The sequence below is a fragment of the Vidua chalybeata genome, chromosome 7 (assembly GCF_026979565.1).
Source record: "Vidua chalybeata isolate OUT-0048 chromosome 7, bVidCha1 merged haplotype, whole genome shotgun sequence".
Classification (NCBI taxonomy): domain Eukaryota; kingdom Metazoa; phylum Chordata; class Aves; order Passeriformes; family Viduidae; genus Vidua; species Vidua chalybeata.
Window position 1 is genome coordinate 29,489,795 of NC_071536.1, and position 18,110 is coordinate 29,507,904.

General features: G+C 48.1%; 1 protein-coding gene across 1 annotated transcript in view; it reads right to left on the reverse strand.

The window, feature by feature from the left end:
- Window positions 1-3,082: 3,082 nt before the first annotated feature.
- Window positions 3,083-18,110, reverse strand: part of ITGB5 (integrin subunit beta 5) — a 57,820-nt gene continuing 42,792 nt past the window's right edge. The window contains exons 11-15 of the mRNA XM_053948136.1: window positions 9,860-10,082; window positions 9,042-9,145; window positions 5,461-5,577; window positions 4,184-4,350; window positions 3,083-3,665 (exon numbers count right to left, since the gene is read on the reverse strand). Of these exons, the coding sequence (XP_053804111.1) occupies window positions 3,570-3,665; window positions 4,184-4,350; window positions 5,461-5,577; window positions 9,042-9,145; window positions 9,860-10,082 (707 nt within the window). The 3' untranslated portion in view covers window positions 3,083-3,569. The remainder of the gene's footprint in view (window positions 3,666-4,183; window positions 4,351-5,460; window positions 5,578-9,041; window positions 9,146-9,859; window positions 10,083-18,110) is intronic.

Below are 18,110 nucleotides of genomic sequence, written 5' to 3' on the forward strand. Positions count from 1 at the left end.
AAAGGACAAGTTTTTGATCTGGCTGCATCCAGTGGACATGAGCATAAACTAGTGGGTATGCAGAAAGGGACAGGATGAATAAACTCCTGTGTCTCTGCTGTATAGTTTTGACTTTTGCAGGTTGGCAGTGGAAAGGAGAACAACAGTCAATTCCAGTTCATGTGTTCAGGTATGGAGATGGTGCTGGGGTAGGCTGCTAGGCTGCAGATGCAGTGAGTTACCCCAAGTGTGGCATTTCCTGCAGGCAGCTTAGTGATCCTTTTCTCAACATTGTAGCTCCTTGGCTTTCCACTTGGCTGGAGAAACACAAGGTTAAATAAGTTCAAGAGTGTGGAGCATTCATCTTCCAGAGCCTGGGCTTTGCCTTCAGCTGCTGAGCACCTTCTTGGTCCACTGTAGAGGGCAATGAGCATGCAGGCAGGCATGCCTCACTCAGGCTTGTGCAACAGAGAACCATTTCAGTGCATCTCCACAACTGTCAAAACATATAATGCTGCCACTGGCCTTGACTTTTCCCAAGGAATGGTGCTGTCTCCTCCCCCAGACCAGCAGCACAGAGAAAAGGCTGGTGAGCCCAGCCCCAGCAACCCTACAGCAGCAGCAGCCGTCAGCTGTGGCTGGGGAAACAAGAGATGATGTTGCAAGGGCATCCGGATTCCAGCTTGGCTAGACAAGCACTGACATTTTTCCATCACATTTGACCCGTTGAAGCCTTCTGCTGGAGCTTTCATTCAGGAATGCTAGCTGTGGTCAGGCTGCATGTATTTACAGACACAAATAAACTGCTGCTGACTGAAATACACCACTCCCATGACTGTGCTTGGCACTACTCTTGCAAGGGTAAAGGCAGATCTGCTTACCCAGTAACACAAAGCCTTAGCAGTTCTTCCTTACTTTTTTTTTAAGATGTAACCTTGTGGAAAAGCTGAATTTGGGGGGCTGCTCTGCACTGCCTGGTGCAGCATCACAGGCAGCACTGACAGCATCAACCCTATTCATTCTTTTTGTACACTGGCTTAGCAGCCTGGCCTGTGGCACCCTTCCCTTGCTTATTTGGTCCCACATTGCTCTCAGCCTACTCTGCAGACCAGTCTGCTTTAGAGCTGAGTTGTCTCCCTGGGCAGGGGAAGGAGGGCACTTGCAGTCCCGTCCCCAAGCCTTTTCTCTGCTTTTTCCACTCTCCCTGTCCAAACCACCCTTTAGCAATGAGTCAAATCTTGGCTCCCTACAACTGCCTGGATTGCCCAGTCTCTCAGCCCTAACCCAGTGTTGTGGGAAATGCCACAGCACAAAGGTAATCTGCAAGAGTGCAAGTGAAAGGGTGGCAGGGGGGCACTGCCTGTGCCTCTCCTTTCAGAGTGCAAAGGGGTGGATTTGTTTTTGAACTGCTTGGTCCCTCACAAATTAACTGAAGCAGAAGTGTATTCACAGCATTTGCTGCTTTGGGTGGCAAAGCTGGTTTAAAGCATTCCTGCCCTTCCTTTTCCTGGGCTTTCCTTCCTGCTCCCCCTTTCTGTGCCTGGGGCAGTATGACTTGTGTGAGGCAGCCACATGAACCAAGCTAAAACTTGCTCTGTCTCCTTGTGATGATTATTTTCTGGCTGCTTTCTATTTTTTGTGTCAGTGATGAAATCTGTCTTGCCATCTTGGCACATGGCAGTTGGATGATCACAAATCCCAAATTTACCCCATGGATGCTCCTTCCCAGGTGGCAAGGTTAGTCCCAGCTATTCAAAATGCAATTTCTCGGCCTGTAAACTGTAGCCTGGACTTCATTATGGTGTAGGAGATGTGAAGCTCTGAAGAGCTGCCCCTGTGCAGTACTCAGGCCTGTCCTGATGCTCGTGGTGCTGCAGGAGGAGGCAGCACAGCCTCCAGCCCAGCCATGGTGAGTTACATGACGGCAGCATTTAACCAGAGCCTGCCCCTCCACTTGTTTTCAGTGTGGATCTATGCACCCCCCCTCCCCTGCTAGGGCAGATTTAGTGGAATCAAGTGGGAAGACAGCATAAATTTCATTTGCTTGAGGTTTTGAGTTTTTTACCCCACCTGATCATCACTGATACCGCCAAGGCGCCACTTGCTGCCCTCCTAAAAATCCCAGTTCCAAGACATTTTTAGTATGGTCTGCTGCATTTCTTCAGTGCTGCTTGTAGGCGGGGGGAGGGGGGGGCACAAAGTTCTTGAAGGAGAGCTGTTTTTACTGAACAAATAAGAGCTTCTGTTTATAGAGGCAAAAACACATAAAAAAATAAATCCGGAAGGATGGGCCCATGGCCCTTTTCCAATGAGAAGAGCAAGTCAAAACAATGAACACCATTTGTTTTTGCTTTTCCCTGGCAAGTTTCCTTCAGCTGACTATTGCATGATCTGTTCAGGGTGAAGAGACAAGAAAAAAAGAAATTAAAAAAAAGAAGGAAAAAAAAATCCAGGCAGTAGCAATTGCTCCAGCTTCTCTTTCCTGCAGTGGCTGCAGCCCCATCTGTGTGGGTTTAAAGCTGCAGCTGTCAGCAGGGTAACCCAAACCCCAGCTCCAGAGGAAAACAGACAGGGCTGGGGGAATAGTTTGGGGGGAAAAATGAAAAAAAAGAAAAAAAACAAAGTAAAATATATGTTGTGAAGCAACAACACTGGTCTTTATCCAGGTCTCTTTCCAAAAGCTCAGGGTTCTCCTGCTTTTCTAGCTGGGCTCCACAGGACCCCACAGCAACAGTCCTCTGGTAAAAAGTCAGAAGTCTGGATGAGCTGCTGTGTGCTCTCAGCTGCTCTCCTGTAGCCACCCAGGCTGGACACCTACTTGCACACCGTAAGGAATGGGTGTTTAAATTAGTTTCCTCAGACTGAACTCCCTTTTCCTTGAGCTCCCACCAGTTTCCAATCTGTTTAATACCATTGGCTCAGAGCAGGAGCTCCCTGAGGCACTCCCTGCCCCAAGGTCAACACAAGTATATTAAATCAACACAACTTCTGTGGCAGTCCCTACAGGTCCAGCTCCATGTTTTATAGCCATGCTTTGACTGATAAGGCTCTATTAATAAATCCATTCTCAGCAAAGAAACATTCCACTCTACTCACACCATCATATATGCACAACTGTTTTATTTAGGGGTTTATATAAAAAAAATCCTAAAGACTGCAGAGCTTTTTTATCCTAATTTCTTACACATATGGTTCCAAGACCCTGTTTTCAAGCTAATTCCCCCCTAACAACTTGTGATGGAGTGGGTTCCCCTGATTTTTGACCTAGTCACCTTTTCTAACAGGATATGTCTAAAGCTGCAATATGGCACTTGGTTCACTTAGTTGGAAGGTTTAATACATCTGGGAAGCTGGGGTATGGAGATGCACACGGCTCAGAGTCCATCAACACAGGCAGGGACCCTGCCCTCATATCTGTGCTTCCAGAATGAACCAGACCTTTCTCCTTACTGTGCAAATAACAGGCTTTGGTCATCGACCAGTCCCGTCGTAAGGGATTCTCGCCCCTGAAGAGAATCCCATCTTCAAGTGGGGAAGCAGCCCGGCCATTCAAGCAATTGTCCACGGCAGTGCCAGGCACTGAGACCCCTTCAGTCAACTGTACCGTTGTAAGACTTGTTGAGCTTGTTGAACGTGAACTCTACGTTATGTGTGGAAATAGGCTTTCGGTAGAGAGGATTGGATGCCTTTGGAGAGAGGAGCAGACAAAAAGAACAAAGATGAGGAACAAAGTCCGTGTCGCGGTAAAAACATACCAATTCATTTGGTGACAGCGCTGTGTGTGGTTTTGAGTGAACTGAACATTCAGATCCAAATGCAGTGTTGTTTAACCAGAGCTGGTCCATCAGACCCACCTTCCATCCTGCCTGCAGGCAGAGGCACTGCCCTCCAATGCTGAGCACCCCCCCTCAAAGCCTCCCAGGAGGGCTCCCTCACAGACCTGACCAATGTGACTGCCACCACAGTCTCCCCTACCTCCATCAGCCTGCAGCTCTGCTTGGAAACTAAAGGCTGGGTATAGTTTTGCAAAGCATTTATAACTTGCCTAGGAGAAGGCAGTGCAAGATGCTGGACCTTGAAGGCACCACAGGGCATGGACACCTGCATCCCTCGTTCCTGCCACCCTTCTCCATCACTGCAGAGCTGTTTTTCTGCATCCCAACAGCTCCACCATACCCCAACAGCACCCCCACCCCAGGCTCACCATTTCATATCTGGCACGGGAGCGTTCGCTCTGGAATCGGTCGAACTCCCGCCTGTCGTGAATGGTGACGAGCAGCTTCCAGAGCGCCAGCAGGATGATGCCAATCAGCACCACGCTGCCAATCACTGCCAGCACGATGGTCACAGCGCTGGGGGCTGAGCTGCAGGCTGGCAGTGAGGCAGAAAAGCTAATTAGCTCTGGTGTGAGTGCATCCCAGATCAGGCAATAACTTGGACTGCGGCCATAGAGCAAGTGACCTCAGGCAGCACTAGCAGCAGTGGCTAAATTTGACAAAGCAACAGTCCCCTCTGAAATCAAACTGATTTTTTTTTTTAATTAAATAAATTCCTGGCTAGAGGCAGGTCAAAGGGACACCTCCCATGCGTGTCACCAGAGCTGGGATGTCATGTAGTAGGGCTGCAGTGCCACTGTCCAACAGTGATGCAGGGTTTTAATGCCAGCTGACCCATGTGGGACACAGAGAGTTAAGGTGCCTCTGGCAAAAGCCAGCTCAGCTTCTCCCACACAGAGACAGGTGATCACTAAGGACTTTTATATAAGGACATTAACTGTCAGCTAATCAGCTGGTCTTTCAATTAAGTGCAAACTGCAGCATAATTGAAATAGAACATGAGGAATCTCAGTCTTTCCCATATTGGCCCGTGCCTCGGAGGACCAGAGCAAATCACAAGAAGCTACTGCTGGATGCTCGTCAGCTTGTCCTGCAACACCACGAGGGGTTTTCTTTGAGCAACTGCATTGTATGTGATTAAATAATGCTGGGAAGCACAGCTGTCTGCACAGCCTGTGGAGGGGAGTAGGGACACACAGCCCTTACATTGCCTGGACCAGAACTCCTTGGCAATGTGGAAATCCTTAGGTGGTGCAGGGCTTTCCCAACATCCTGACTTAACCGGCAGCTGCACCAGGTGTCCCCTTCTGATGTTTTTGCTCTCAGGGGCTTTATCTCCAAATCAAGCATACTTTTTTGCTACTTAAATAGGTTTCAGTTAATTCAGCTTCCTAAAGCTCTTCAGCCACTTGCTGGCAATGCTGATGGCTCAGGTGCAAGGTTTACTCGCACAGTTCTTTTTTACTAAGTTGGGAGCATTTGGAGCTGGGTTTCATCACCATAAAACACTTCAGTTTAAATCACCCTGGTTTATCTGCTCACACATGCAGCCAGCCTTTCTGCAGCCCACCAGGCTCCCCAGCAGCCCATCACCTCTCCTGAGGCTGCCTGTGCAGTCAAAAAAGAAACCCAAGGGAGTGCCAACCTGGCTCCTTGAGGACGGTGAGGTTGGATTTCCCACTGGGAAGCTCCAAGTAGGTGAACTTCATGACGCAGTTGTTCACTGGGTAGGCGCAGAGGATCGCGTTGGGGTCATCCGTTTCTGGAACCAGATGCAAGAATCACAGAATTTTGTATAAGTTTTTATACGTTAAAAAAATCCTAAACAATTCACAACTTTTGTACCATAACTTTTCAAAGAAATGCTTACAACACCCTCTATTTTTTAACGTAATTTCCCCCTAACAACTCAAAATGGTGTGGGTTTCTTGATTCTGAACTAGGCACCCTGTCTAACAGGCTATGTCTAAAGCTGCAATACCAGTCTGCTTTACAGCTCAGTTGTCTCCCTGGGCAGGTTCAATATTAGGAATTAGCACAGCTCTCCCCTGCAAGATAAGCAGAACTTTCCAGGGATGCCTGGGAGCAGAGGAATGGGGAGTAAGCCTGGTAAGCAGCACAGTTTGATCACAACTCATACAAAATGTAACTGAGCAGTGTCCAGATTTACTGCTTGAGAAAATGTGGCACTTGGCAAACATAGCATAACCAACAGACTCAACCTCACACACACACACATTCACAGACATTCATAGACTTTCCTTCATGCAAGTCTACTTCTGCAATAAATGCCGTTTTCTTCTTAATTTTCTACATTTCTTGAAGAGTGGGCACTGACTCAGACAGGGCCAGCAGCAGCAGCCCATGGCCAGCTTGTGCTCCAGCTGTACCGAATGGCTCCAGCTCCGGAAACGGCTGAGAAATTTGTTTTCAAAGAGTGAGATAGAAAAGGAAAATGGGAAGGGGAGGAGGGAGGGAGGGAGGGGGAAGGGAGGAGTTGGTTGCAAGGATGATGTGTAGATAGAGGAGTTGCAAGAAATGAGAGGACTTTATTCCCAGGGCTATGTGAGTGCTGTGTGTTTGTGTCTGACACACCATAGCACCAGACAGACTCTGGTCGCTGTCAGTGCTCCTGAGGAAGGCTGCTTCACAGAAGCAATTTAAGATTGAGCAAAGCAATCACCTAAGATTTACAGATCTAGCTTAAGAGGTGATTTCAGCAGAGGCACTTCCCTGCACAGCCAAAGCCCGTTCAATGCCCCCATTGCAGGGGCAGTGACTGGAGGGAGTTGGGGAAGCATCTCTGGCTGTGACAGGAGCACAACTCTGCAAGCCTGCAAGGGCTGAGAGTTTCATGGGAGAGGAATTTGGGGACCCAGTGCTGTTGGCTGGCAAAGACATGCATGACCTTGTCTTAGGCACCTGGAAATAGCTTTCCACAGATCTTGTATGCATGCCTGTCATGCTGAAAAATGATCACATTAATGGTCACTACTATGCCAGCCCCTTAGCTCTCTCCTGTCTGTTTGTTTTTCCTTTCAATGCTTTTGACCTGCATCCAGTTAAAAGATTAATACCTTCCATTTCAACAGCTGAGCTCAGATGCAGCTGCCCCTCTGGTGAGTCCTCACACATTCCTGGTGTGGACAAACCTCAGCTGTTCCTACCCTGAGACAGGAAAACCTCCTCTATCTACACAGTGGTAGCAGAGCATGGGCTAGGAAAGTGCTGATTGTTACAAAGCAAAGTACTAACTAGATTAATATACATAATACTTCCATGTTTCTTGACTAATGCCCTTTTGAGTTGAGCAGCAAATCTTAGTTCCTGTAGGTCTAGCTGCTTTCACACCCATTCTTGCACCATTATTTCAGTAAAAGACACAGTGATTAAAGTCTCAATAGTAATGATTTCTGTTGGTCTTCACTAGGTTTCAGAGATCACATATCAACAGAGAGAGGTGTGAGGGCTCCATTGAGTTTTCAGGTTCACTGATGTGTGCTGCTGCCAGGTTCAGCTCGGAGCAGGACCTGTCATCTCCTCTCACGCCGAAAGCTCCTCTCTGGAACTGCCAGGAAGGCAAAGGTAATACTGCAGAACCGAAGGAGATCCTGCAGAGTCCAAAGAAAGTCATACAAGTCTCCCATGAGGCAGCCTTCTGGCTCATGAGTCCAATGACAGAGGCCCCTGCTCTACAAAGCTTTGAAGCCCTGACTGCGTCATATCCAGAGCCAAAAGGCAGCTGGGATGTTCAAGGCTATGTTCATTGCAATTTGATATTTAAGAAGGTCCCATCCTCCTCTGCCAGGACAATACAGACCTATGTATTCTGTGACAAATATCAGCATTCTGCCTTTCAGCAGGGTCTTGTAATATGTGCTAAATTATACAAAAGCACTTGAAAAACAGGATTTGGCCAAGTCTGCCTGTGAAGAAGTCCATAGTCCACAAGAACTTTCTTTAGGAATATTTTTCTTTACCTTTTTCTCTAGCATCCCAGATCTCCAAGCCACAAAGTGCCTTGAGCTCCCATTATGTGCAATCTGACTACAACAGTTCAACAGAAGCATATGCATAATTACCAAAAATGTCTTAAAGTAGAAGTCTGGCTGTTTTTTCTCTGAAAGCCATGCAAGAGGCTGACAAACTACAGCCCAGCCTCACCTTCCAGGGAGCAGGCAGAACAAAAGCTGACTTTGGCATAATACACTAACCAGGCAGGAGGTATGAGCTTTGATTTCCAATATTTGCTGGCCAGACAGGCATTAGAAAGGAGCTTTGCATGTTTTGAACTTCCAAACCTCTCACAGGGTGCTGGTGCAGGTGCACTCTCTGCTAAACTGCACGGTGAATGGAGAGAATGAGAGCAAGTGTCCCAAAGGGAAGGGTAGGAAACTCCACTGGTCATAATTTAAAAGTGGGACACTGGATGTGAGAGGAGTCAATGGGAAAAACATCACCTGCAGACAGCTTAGGAGGAAGTGAGTGAAAGGCTGAGCAAGGTATGGGACTCCCACCTCTATAAACTAAGGAAGAGGAGGAAATGCCAGATGCAGACAGTAACTTATCCCTGCTTGATCTCCATCCCTCCCTCCAAGAGATATTGCTAAGGCCAGGGTCAGGATTGTGATTAAATCTGTCACAAGTCTGGATCCCCTCTACTCCCCTGAATAGCAACCAGGGACTCCCAGAATGTATCTTGAAAAGAGCAGGGAGAAAGTCATCTGCTGAGGATGCATATGTGGGGTGACCTCTAGAAGACGACACAAAGGGCAGGAGATTGCCAGGGGGACTTGTAGCAGTCAATTCCACCAAAGCAGAACTCATTTTCAAAACAGCTTTTCTTTCTCTTACAAGCTCACTTCTTCCAAGAGAAGATTAGAAAATGCCTTTTCTTGAGTGATACTTTGTCCTTTTGCACTCTCTCACGAGTCATCTCATCTGTCTCATGTGACCTCACCCCACTCTCTTTGCTCTCTGCACTGGCAGTAGTGGTTAGATGTTATTTAAAATCAAAGAGTTTTTTACTTGAGTATGGATTATAGCCCAAAGAGAGCATCACACATACCACACATACACCTATACATACTACCTACACACACATATTTCTAAACAACAGGTGCTCCCTGAAGCTTTCTTTACAGATATGTCTTGGTCTGGTTAAGAAGAGTTCCACGCCACAGTCACGGGCTCCCACCACCTGCAGTCCTGCTGTTGCCAACTTACCAAGAACATCCACAGTGGTGATGATCTCATCCTTGCAGTGCTTTTGGCAGGTTTGGTTATCAGCCAGTCTTCCTGAGTTAAACAGCTTGCATTCAATACAATCCCTGCAGGAACACACACAGAGGGGAAGATTAAGCACATGTCAGAAACTGCAAGAACACAGGGATTCAGCCCTTGGGAAGGGACTCTCTGGGTGCTGGTCTGGAGGCTGCACATCTGCACCACATGGGAGGAGCAGCTTCAGGGCCAGGCATCTCCATTGCAAGGATGGATTTATTCTAGGCTTCAATGAAAGTGCAAAGCAGCTTGTAGGCTTGGGGTCTGATTGCCCGTTAGATGTCAGGAGCTGCACGTCAGCTACTCCAGAATCCATCCTGCCTGAGATCAAGGCAGGCAGTCCTGCTGCTCTGTGCTAGTCTGAGGCTGATGCCTGGGGCACCTTCATCGCTGTGAGGTGGGGAGAGTGATTCTGATTCCAGTTCTCCCCTCCTCTGCAGCTCACAGCTCTCTGCACCCAGACATCTGCAGCTCAGAGTACAGCAAAACTGGGGTTGCCAGCCTTTCCTGCAGAGTGAGACAGCACTGGAAATGAACAGGGACATGAATCTTCACGAGCACTAGGGCAACAAGACTTGTTGCTGCTCTGCCTGGGATACTGTCAGGGTGCTTAGCATGGTCTCCTAGCAGCAGTAGGCTTGCTTGGGGCTGATCACACATGTAACAAAGCAGAAGTAATTCCTTAGCTGAAAAGTCTCCCAGGAACCAAAGAGCTGCCCTTCCCACCAGCGAGAAATCCCTCCTGAGCTACCTGTGAGTACCTTTTAGTGCTACAGACACCTGGGCAGGTGGGACACTTCTCACAGGTCTCTCCAAAAGCCCCTGGCTCGGTGCACTGACACTTCCCGCAGACGCAGGCACCCCGGCCGCTGCACATCTGCCCATCACTGGAAACACAGCTGTCCATCTCCGTGGAGCAGTTGCAGTTGTCCCCGATGTACCCGGCGTGGCACTTGCACTCCCCGCAGTGACACTCCCCGTGACCTGAAGGTGACAGCAGGGGAGAGGTGTCAGCAGAATTCGGGGCCACCAATGCACGCTGTGGTTGGGAGGGACCAGCAGCCCAGCAGGAAGAGCTGCCAGGGAGACCTTACTTGGCAGGGCAACAAACAGATGCTGATGGGAAACAAATATCAAATTAATATCAACATTCAGCAGCAAAAAATACCTACTCATTGCTCTTCCAGCTTCCCTCTGTAGCTGCTCAAGACAACAAGGGGGCACCTCCCCCTTCCTACTTTTGTATGAAATAATCTCTTCTTTCTCTGTCTACATTGAGAGATATTAAGATGGGAACGGAGTACTGCTTCCTTGCTGGTTTTGAGCCCAGAGTTTAGCAGCAAAAAGCCTAGCAGGTTGCCCATCTCATAAAGTATTTCCTTCCCTTTCTTCTTAACAGTTTTACTTAAGAAGTTCTCCTAAAACCTTGAAAAAAATTATATTAACAAGCATGATTTCCTGTGTCCAAAGAAGACCTCTGTGTCCCAGCCAGAGCCACAAAGGTTGCTGCGACCAGCTGAGTCCCCCCCAGGGAGTAGCTCAGGGCAGCTCACAGCAGAAATGGATGAAGAAACCAATCCAGTAAGGGCTCTCCTCCACTGAAGCATCCCCTTGGAGCTACAGGGTTTAGTGAAGGGCTGAGAAAGTCAACAGGCTCCAAGGCTGTCAGTGACAGTAAGTGGAGTGGCTGTTCTCCGAGCAGCTGGTTTCAGAGAGGCATCCATCTGCTGGAGACTGCTCGAGTTCTTCCTTGGCCGGTCCCTAGGAGAAGGGATGCCTTTGCAGGCACAGTTTATAGAGCTGAAGGGCTTATATACAAGGCTCATCAGCAACCTAATTACAGCTCAGCTTTTCCACTGGAAAGAGCCTCGAGCACCCCAGACATGATAAATTATATTCACGCTCCTTTCATCGACACAAACCCATGGATCTCCCTGCTTCTCCCACTGTGCCAAGATTACCAGAGGCTGTGGATTGCCAAGCTAGATCCCCTGCCAAAAGTCACAGGAGCACCTTCTGTTTTACCAGGCATCTCATATATCCTAAGCACATCACAAGTTGTCCTTCTACAGCCTCTTCTGCACTCCCACCGTTTGCTTTGGATCCAGCCTGCATACTCAAACATTACTGGACAAAGGAGATTATGTTTACAAGATCTCTAGAGGTGACCTCCTTCTGTGCCTACATCTGATGGAGATTAAAATCCCTTGCTCTGCTTGCCTTCACAATGACAGCTTTGCCCTTTCCTCAGACAGAAAGCTCTGGGTTTGAGCCCATGGGCTCAGCTACATTCACAGCTGTTGTTGTCTGGGGGGCAGCTGCAGAGTAGGGGACTCCTAAGACCATCACTTCACAAGCAAACCAAATAGGGTGTCTGGTTTTAATTCACAATTAATTCAGGTGATTGGGCTTTCACACACAGCAGGTTTTGTGCCTCCATGGCAATGCAAGTGTCCAAATTACCTATAAACTATGGTTTTGATAAATGGCACTATTTCAAGGAATCCAAAGTAGCTGGCGATTAGTAAATGTGGTCAGGCTTGAATTTGAAATGTGAGGGCCAAGAGAAGCAAGCTGATGGTATTCATATCACTCCTCAGTTCTCCTAGGACAGAATGCAGAACAAGATGTGAGTCCAGAGGAAATCTGCCTCCGCACCATTAAATGGTTCAGTTTTTAAAGGCATCAGTAGGTCACAGGAGGCTAGAATCACAGGAGGCTAGAATCCCTTCCAGCCCCTGGCAGGCTGGAGGTGGACCCTGAAATTACTGTTCTGGAGAAGGGAAATGGCCATTTGCAAATAATGCATCCTATTAAACCACTGTGATTGGAAAACTTAAGAAACAGCATCTTAAAGGATGTGGTTTTGTTTTATTGACGGGGATGAAGAAAAAGCCATTCTGTATGAGGGTGACTAAGTGTGGGGTGTGAGCTTAAAATGTCAAAACATGTTGACATGTGTTTCCTGCCTTGGCCACACTGGCTTAGTGTGCAAGAAGTCACTGGCTGAAGCTCATCATGATCAATGTGCCAAGAGCAGGTATTTCCATCTTGACCTCCAGTGGCAAAGATGTCACAGTCTCCACTGCTTCCATCAACTTGAAAGAGTGGCCACTCCTGCAAGCACCTTGAGCTACACTTCTGGTGCCATCCATCTCCCACACAGCCCAAAGACTGGAGAAACTCCATGAATGAGAAACATTTGTTTTTCATATGGGCACACTAAGAGTCCCACTTCTCACATCCACCTGGAGCACCAGAGGCGAGAAAACACTCCATCCTCTCTCTAGGGACACAAACTGAGAGGAGTCCTGAGGCAATGTGGCAGCGAGGCTTTTGGTGACAGTGACCCAGAGCTGTGGTTTGCAGAATGCTACCCAGTACTCACACGCTGCAGCACAGCCAGTGTGCTGCTCGTTTCCAGCTCTCCCATGGTCAGACACAGTGCTGAGGTGGCTAAGCAGTCTCTGAACCATCGTGCCTGCAGGAAACCTTCCACCACTGTGCTCATGATGAACCCAGTTTCACTTCCCAGTTTCATTTCTATGGCAATGTGTCCTCAAGGAGGGTGTGTTTCAAGACACCTCTGCACCAGCAGCAGTCTCGTGGTGCAGGACATCACCCTGGACATTAACCCCCTTGAACCCTTTGAGTTTGTACATTCTCTGTTAAAGCTGGTTTGTGAAGCCAAAATACATTAATTATGTCCTCCAAACATAATAAGAGATGTTTTCTTCTGTTCCCATATTCAAAATGAGACAAGCTTAGAAGTTTAAAAGATCCAGATCTAACTAGGAAATGAAATTCTCCCCCTGAATTTGATAACATTCTTTCCAGTCAGCTCCTGACCTTCGGGGGGGGCTAACACAAAACACATGTCAGGAGGCTGCAGAAACCTGCTGGGAGGGTGTGAAGAGGAAAGCAATGCTTCTGTTGGGGGAGAGCAGTCCCCAGACTGAGCTTTACTAGTCTGGGATCCATGCAGGCAGGAGCCATGGGGTGCACAGCTCCCAAGGACACCACCAGAGTGGGCCTAGACTCACAGCCCAGCTGGTGCTTCCATCTCTCCCCATCCCAAAACACATCCCCATCCCACCCACTCAGTCTGGGTGACTGAGGCTCACCCACATCTCACTGTCACTCAGGCAGCTTTTACCAGGACATCCAACCATGCTCATTCCACCCCAGCTGCCCCCCAGGCTGGCAGCCACAGCCCAAACCCTCCCTGCCCCCAGCACAAACCCCGCTTGGCACCCCCACGCCAGCGCTGTTCTCGCTGCTCCCAAGCAGGGTCATTCCCAAATTGGGATAGCAGCTTCTGGCAGAAGCTTCCAGCCTCTGACCCTGATTTCATCCCAGGCTCCTGACCTGACAGCCCCTCTGCCCTCCACAATAACCACGCCTTTTAGGAACTGCACCAAGAGGTCTGAAACTCAGTGCACTAAAAGCTCTCTCACTGGGGCTTTTCATAGAAGGTGTTTTTTCCTAAAGCCTCCTACTTCTGGGGACGACAAAGTCATGCAAAAACCACCAGCTTTCTTTTGAAAGAAAAAAAGAAAAAACATGATCCTAGTTTTTCTGGAGAGGTAGAAAAGGTTTGAAAACAAGCCTCCTCCAACACTCCTTTTTTCCCCATCTTCTAGAACATTAAACCGATGAATTGAACATACAAGAAAAACAAGTCATGATTTTTAAGCCAGTTTAGTGGTTTCTGAGCACTCAGGAGGAGAAAGATCATACTGTATTTTGTTTCCATTAAATCAAGCCACTTATTTTTGTGCCTCTGTGCTCACATCCAGACTTGGGTCAGGATCTCCGAAAGGCTGCGCTTTTGTCATTTTTGGTTATTTGAACAACTAGTTTGAAATAGGGAAAAACCCACAGGAAAAACAACTAAGAGAAATAAGTTATGGTGAGCAATTTCCAGATTCTCCAGTGTCATCCCTGTAACAAGCTCTGGCTGCTTCTTCACCCAGAGAGCCCCAGTGAAGAAGGGGTCCATAACCATGGATCAAAAACATCTGCTTATGAGAGAAGTCAAACCCTACAGACACAGGGCACTGCTTGAGCACCAGTTTTGTACCAGATCGGCCAATCTCTCAGCAAAAGTGGTTAATGTCTGGGGCAGAGGCTCTGTGAACAGCACATTTTGAGTGGGAGGAAAAAGGGCAGCAGAAAAGGCTTGGAACACTTAGAAAACATAGGGTTTTTCATTTGGGAGAGGGCTAGGGTAAGTCACAGTGCCTGTCCAGGCAAATAAATCATCAACTTCCCTAGTAATTTCTTTCCATGGCTCAAAGTAGGCAGTGCTGCACATCAAGAGGCCAGGCCAGGCCAGGCCAGGCAGCCTGCCCACGGCACAGCTCAGGCCCACGGCACTGCCAGATGCTCAGCATCCACAGGGACTTGGAGAGAGCTTCAGATATTTTAAACAGCGGGGATGGGTTGAGGATCCACCCCCTGGGTCATGCCCGTCCAGCAGGGAAAACAAGGGTGGTGGGTTGGCAGGAGCATCCCCAACCCCTGGAGCCCACTGAGCACAACAACCTCCTTGTGCTAAGGAGGCTACTACATAAACACAGACGGACAAATGCCAAGGGCCCGAGGTTTCTGTGTAACCTGAAATTCATCCGACTGCCTCCACTCACACCAGGAGAGAGCTTGCCCACACTCATTTATCCACAATGCAATACTGAAGCAGCAAAACAAACACTAAGAGGTTAGTAAGAAGTAAATAGTACTTTTCTGAATGTTATTTACACCAGACACCATGATCTGTGCACCTTCCCATTGCAATGGATGTTTAAGTCCTGAGGCGTATGGGTTTATCAAGATTTCAGTCCCAGCACTGGGCTCACCAATCATCAAAAAATAGCACTGGACATGCAGACTAATGACCAAAGGTGAAGGAATAAATGCAGGCTCGAGCTGCTAAGTAAGCCATGGGTACCAGAAGTCCCATCACCAGCTGGACATTGCTGCCAGTATCCCCCACAGTGCAGCACTGCCATTACAAACCCCCCTCAGCACTCCAGTTTCTCACTCACTTGGGAATTTCTGGGTTCAGTGAGAACTGGACAAGGAGGACATGGTTTTGGAAACTGCTGTTTCATGAAGGCAGCTGAAAGCTATCCGGGGCAGGCGGATTTCCTGTCGCAGCCCTGGCCAGCCTTTCCTCATTTTCCTTCTCTCTGCTAAAGAAGTGGAGCTGAAATGCAACCACGAGATACAGCTGATGATCCATCAGAAAGCCAAAATGGGCAGTGAGAAGTCATTTCCTGAAAGAGATCTAAAGCTGCATTTCTTAAAATAAAGCCTTCCTCTTTTTTCTTCTTTTTTTTTTTTTTTCCAAATAAGCTCAGCACTCCACAAATCTCTGACTTCTACTTATATTAGCTCCTCAGCCAAGCCTGCCACATGTGCATGTGGCTTTTTGGATGGAGACCCAGAGCTGGGAACTGGAGCTTTCAGGTCCTGCTGCCAACTCTGTTACTGATGCAGGGAGAGCTATGGGGCAAGGGCTGGTGCCAGATCCTCCCAGAGGCACAGAGCTTCATCCTCAGTGGGGGCAGTTGGGATGGATGTGATGTTCTCCTTTGAGCCGTGGGCCCAAATACCATCCCACCACTCTGGGCACGTGCTCATCCTTGGCTTTGTTACCCCCTAAGTACCTGACATGGAAGGCACTGCTGGAACTGCCAACAATTCTTATTATTCCTTAAACCAGATCAGAAGGGGGTGGTGTGTGTGAATCCTCTGGGGTTTTTGCCCCTACTGTGTCTCCCTCCAAACCTCTAACTCAAAAAGGGCCACTGTCCCTTCCTATCAACTCCATCTGTCCACATGCAGGTGTTCACTGGGTCTCCCATGGTACACAGCAACACCTCTCCCACAGCAGTGCTCCTCTCTCCACCAGCTCTCCAGCCCCTCACAGACTTGCTCACAGATGAAACCCCCCTGAATGCAGATCTTTCTATTTGTTTCCTTTCTCCCCAAAAAGCCTGACAAATAAAACTGCTTGGCATAAAAAACCCATTTTCTACTTGGCCCTGCCAATGCTGCCCAGATACCAGCAATACCCAGGGTCAGGTCAGAGCCAGGAGCTTCTCCCCCACTTAGAAACTTCCTTCCTGATCTGCTTATACAACTCTGCACTTCAGCTTTAGTCACTGTGAAGGCTCTGGAAGATTTGGAAACACGAGGGGACATATGTCAAACATGCAGTTGCTGAAAGGCATTAGATAGGGCTTGAGAAAAGCTTTAGTGTTGCAACCCTTCCACCAACACACGATGGCTCCAGGAAGGATAAGCTTCATCCTCCTGCTCTGACACCTGAGCTGACTCCTACCAGCTCCTAACACCCAAAAAACTTCCAGATATGTTCTTAAAATAAAACTTGTCTCCAAAAACAAAGCTGCAGGATCCCAAATCTCTAATCTCCAGGGCAAAATTCTACGGTTCAGGTCCATCCTTCAAATAAAAAGCAGTTTAATTCCCATCCTGCTGAAGCACAAGTGGGTTGAATATCCCTTCTGCTGGACTTTGTTGAGAGGAGTGGGCTCCAGAGTAGAGAGACATTCTTCCTCTGCAAAATGCAGTGCCTTAGAAGCCCTGCCGAGTGCTGTGTTTGGATGCAAACATATCCTTTGGTGCAAGTTCACCAAAGGTCCAAGTTTTTGTAACAGATTTCTCTCTCAACAAAGTACCTGGAAAAAGTCAGAATATCACTCAAAGTAAGACAAAGGAAAGAAAAAGAAGAAAGAATGAACACCCAGGCTGTGCTGCACTTCCCTTTCAGGTCAATTACCTAAGCTCAATTTTTTAAATGAAACTAAGCAAAACACACGGGTTGTCAGTGCATGTCAACAAGAAATGCAGAGACCCAGAATTCCACTCACCTGCTGGTCTGAGGCTTTCCTCTGCCTTTAAGCCCCAAATACAACATTCATTTCCAAATGTGCATTTCTGTCAGTGACTATCACCAGAGAGACCAAATTCAGACACCAAACTCACCGAGATGCTGGCCAGTAGAGCATTTAAAGCGAGTTTGTTCTAAGACCATCTCAGCTTTATTTTCTGAGTTCATCTTGGGTTTTTTGGAGCTTTCTATGGGGGTTTTTGGCCCTGGGAGGGGGCAGCTGCACAGGACAGGGGGTTTGGGTACGTGCATGAATCTTCAGATGATGCCTCCGGTTGCAACGCACACGTTGTACCACTTTAAGAGCAGAGCCCCAAAGACAGAGCTCTGGCGCCCATGAAGATGTCAAAGACATCACTTCTGTATTCTTTAATTCTGCCCGGGCATTTAATGGCTCATTAGCATGCATTCACACTTGCTAAAGGTCCGCTCAGGGACAAGGAGAAACTGCGCTGAAAGGAGGCAGGAACAGCAGCGCTCTGTGCGGGCTGGCCCTCAAGGAGCTGCTGCCAGATTTGGGGAGAGCTGCAAGGCTTGGACAGCAATAAGAGCCTGGGCAGGGAGAAAGAAGGGGCAACAAAGGGCAGCTTTGCCCTTTCGTGCCAGGAATAGAGACTCTGGGAGAGCAGTACTCCATACACTGGGGAGAGATTGTCCAACCTAGTTGCTGTTTCAGTGAAAAGCCAACACAAAGCCCTGGTGTGAGCAAGGTGGGGCAGGCAGGGTATGCCTGCTGCCAGGAACACCAAGGAACAAAAGGAATAAACACAGCACTAGCACTAACACAAATGGAATCATCATTTGTGTTCCTGTGAGAAATCCATACAAAGATCATCAAATATCTCAAGCTGGAAGGGACCCATTAGGACCACAGAGTCCAACTGCACAATAATCAATAATATTTACCAGGTTACAATGTAATGTTAATGCCTGGTGATGTAATAACAAATACTGCATTTAACTGCTGTGAAAGAAATCTAGAGGAGCATATCCATGGGGCACAGAGCATTCTAGCTAAGAACCATCCACCTGCAGCCACCTCTGACCTGAAGCACAGCACAGGGGTTGTTAGCAGTGCAATTAGAGGGGACCAG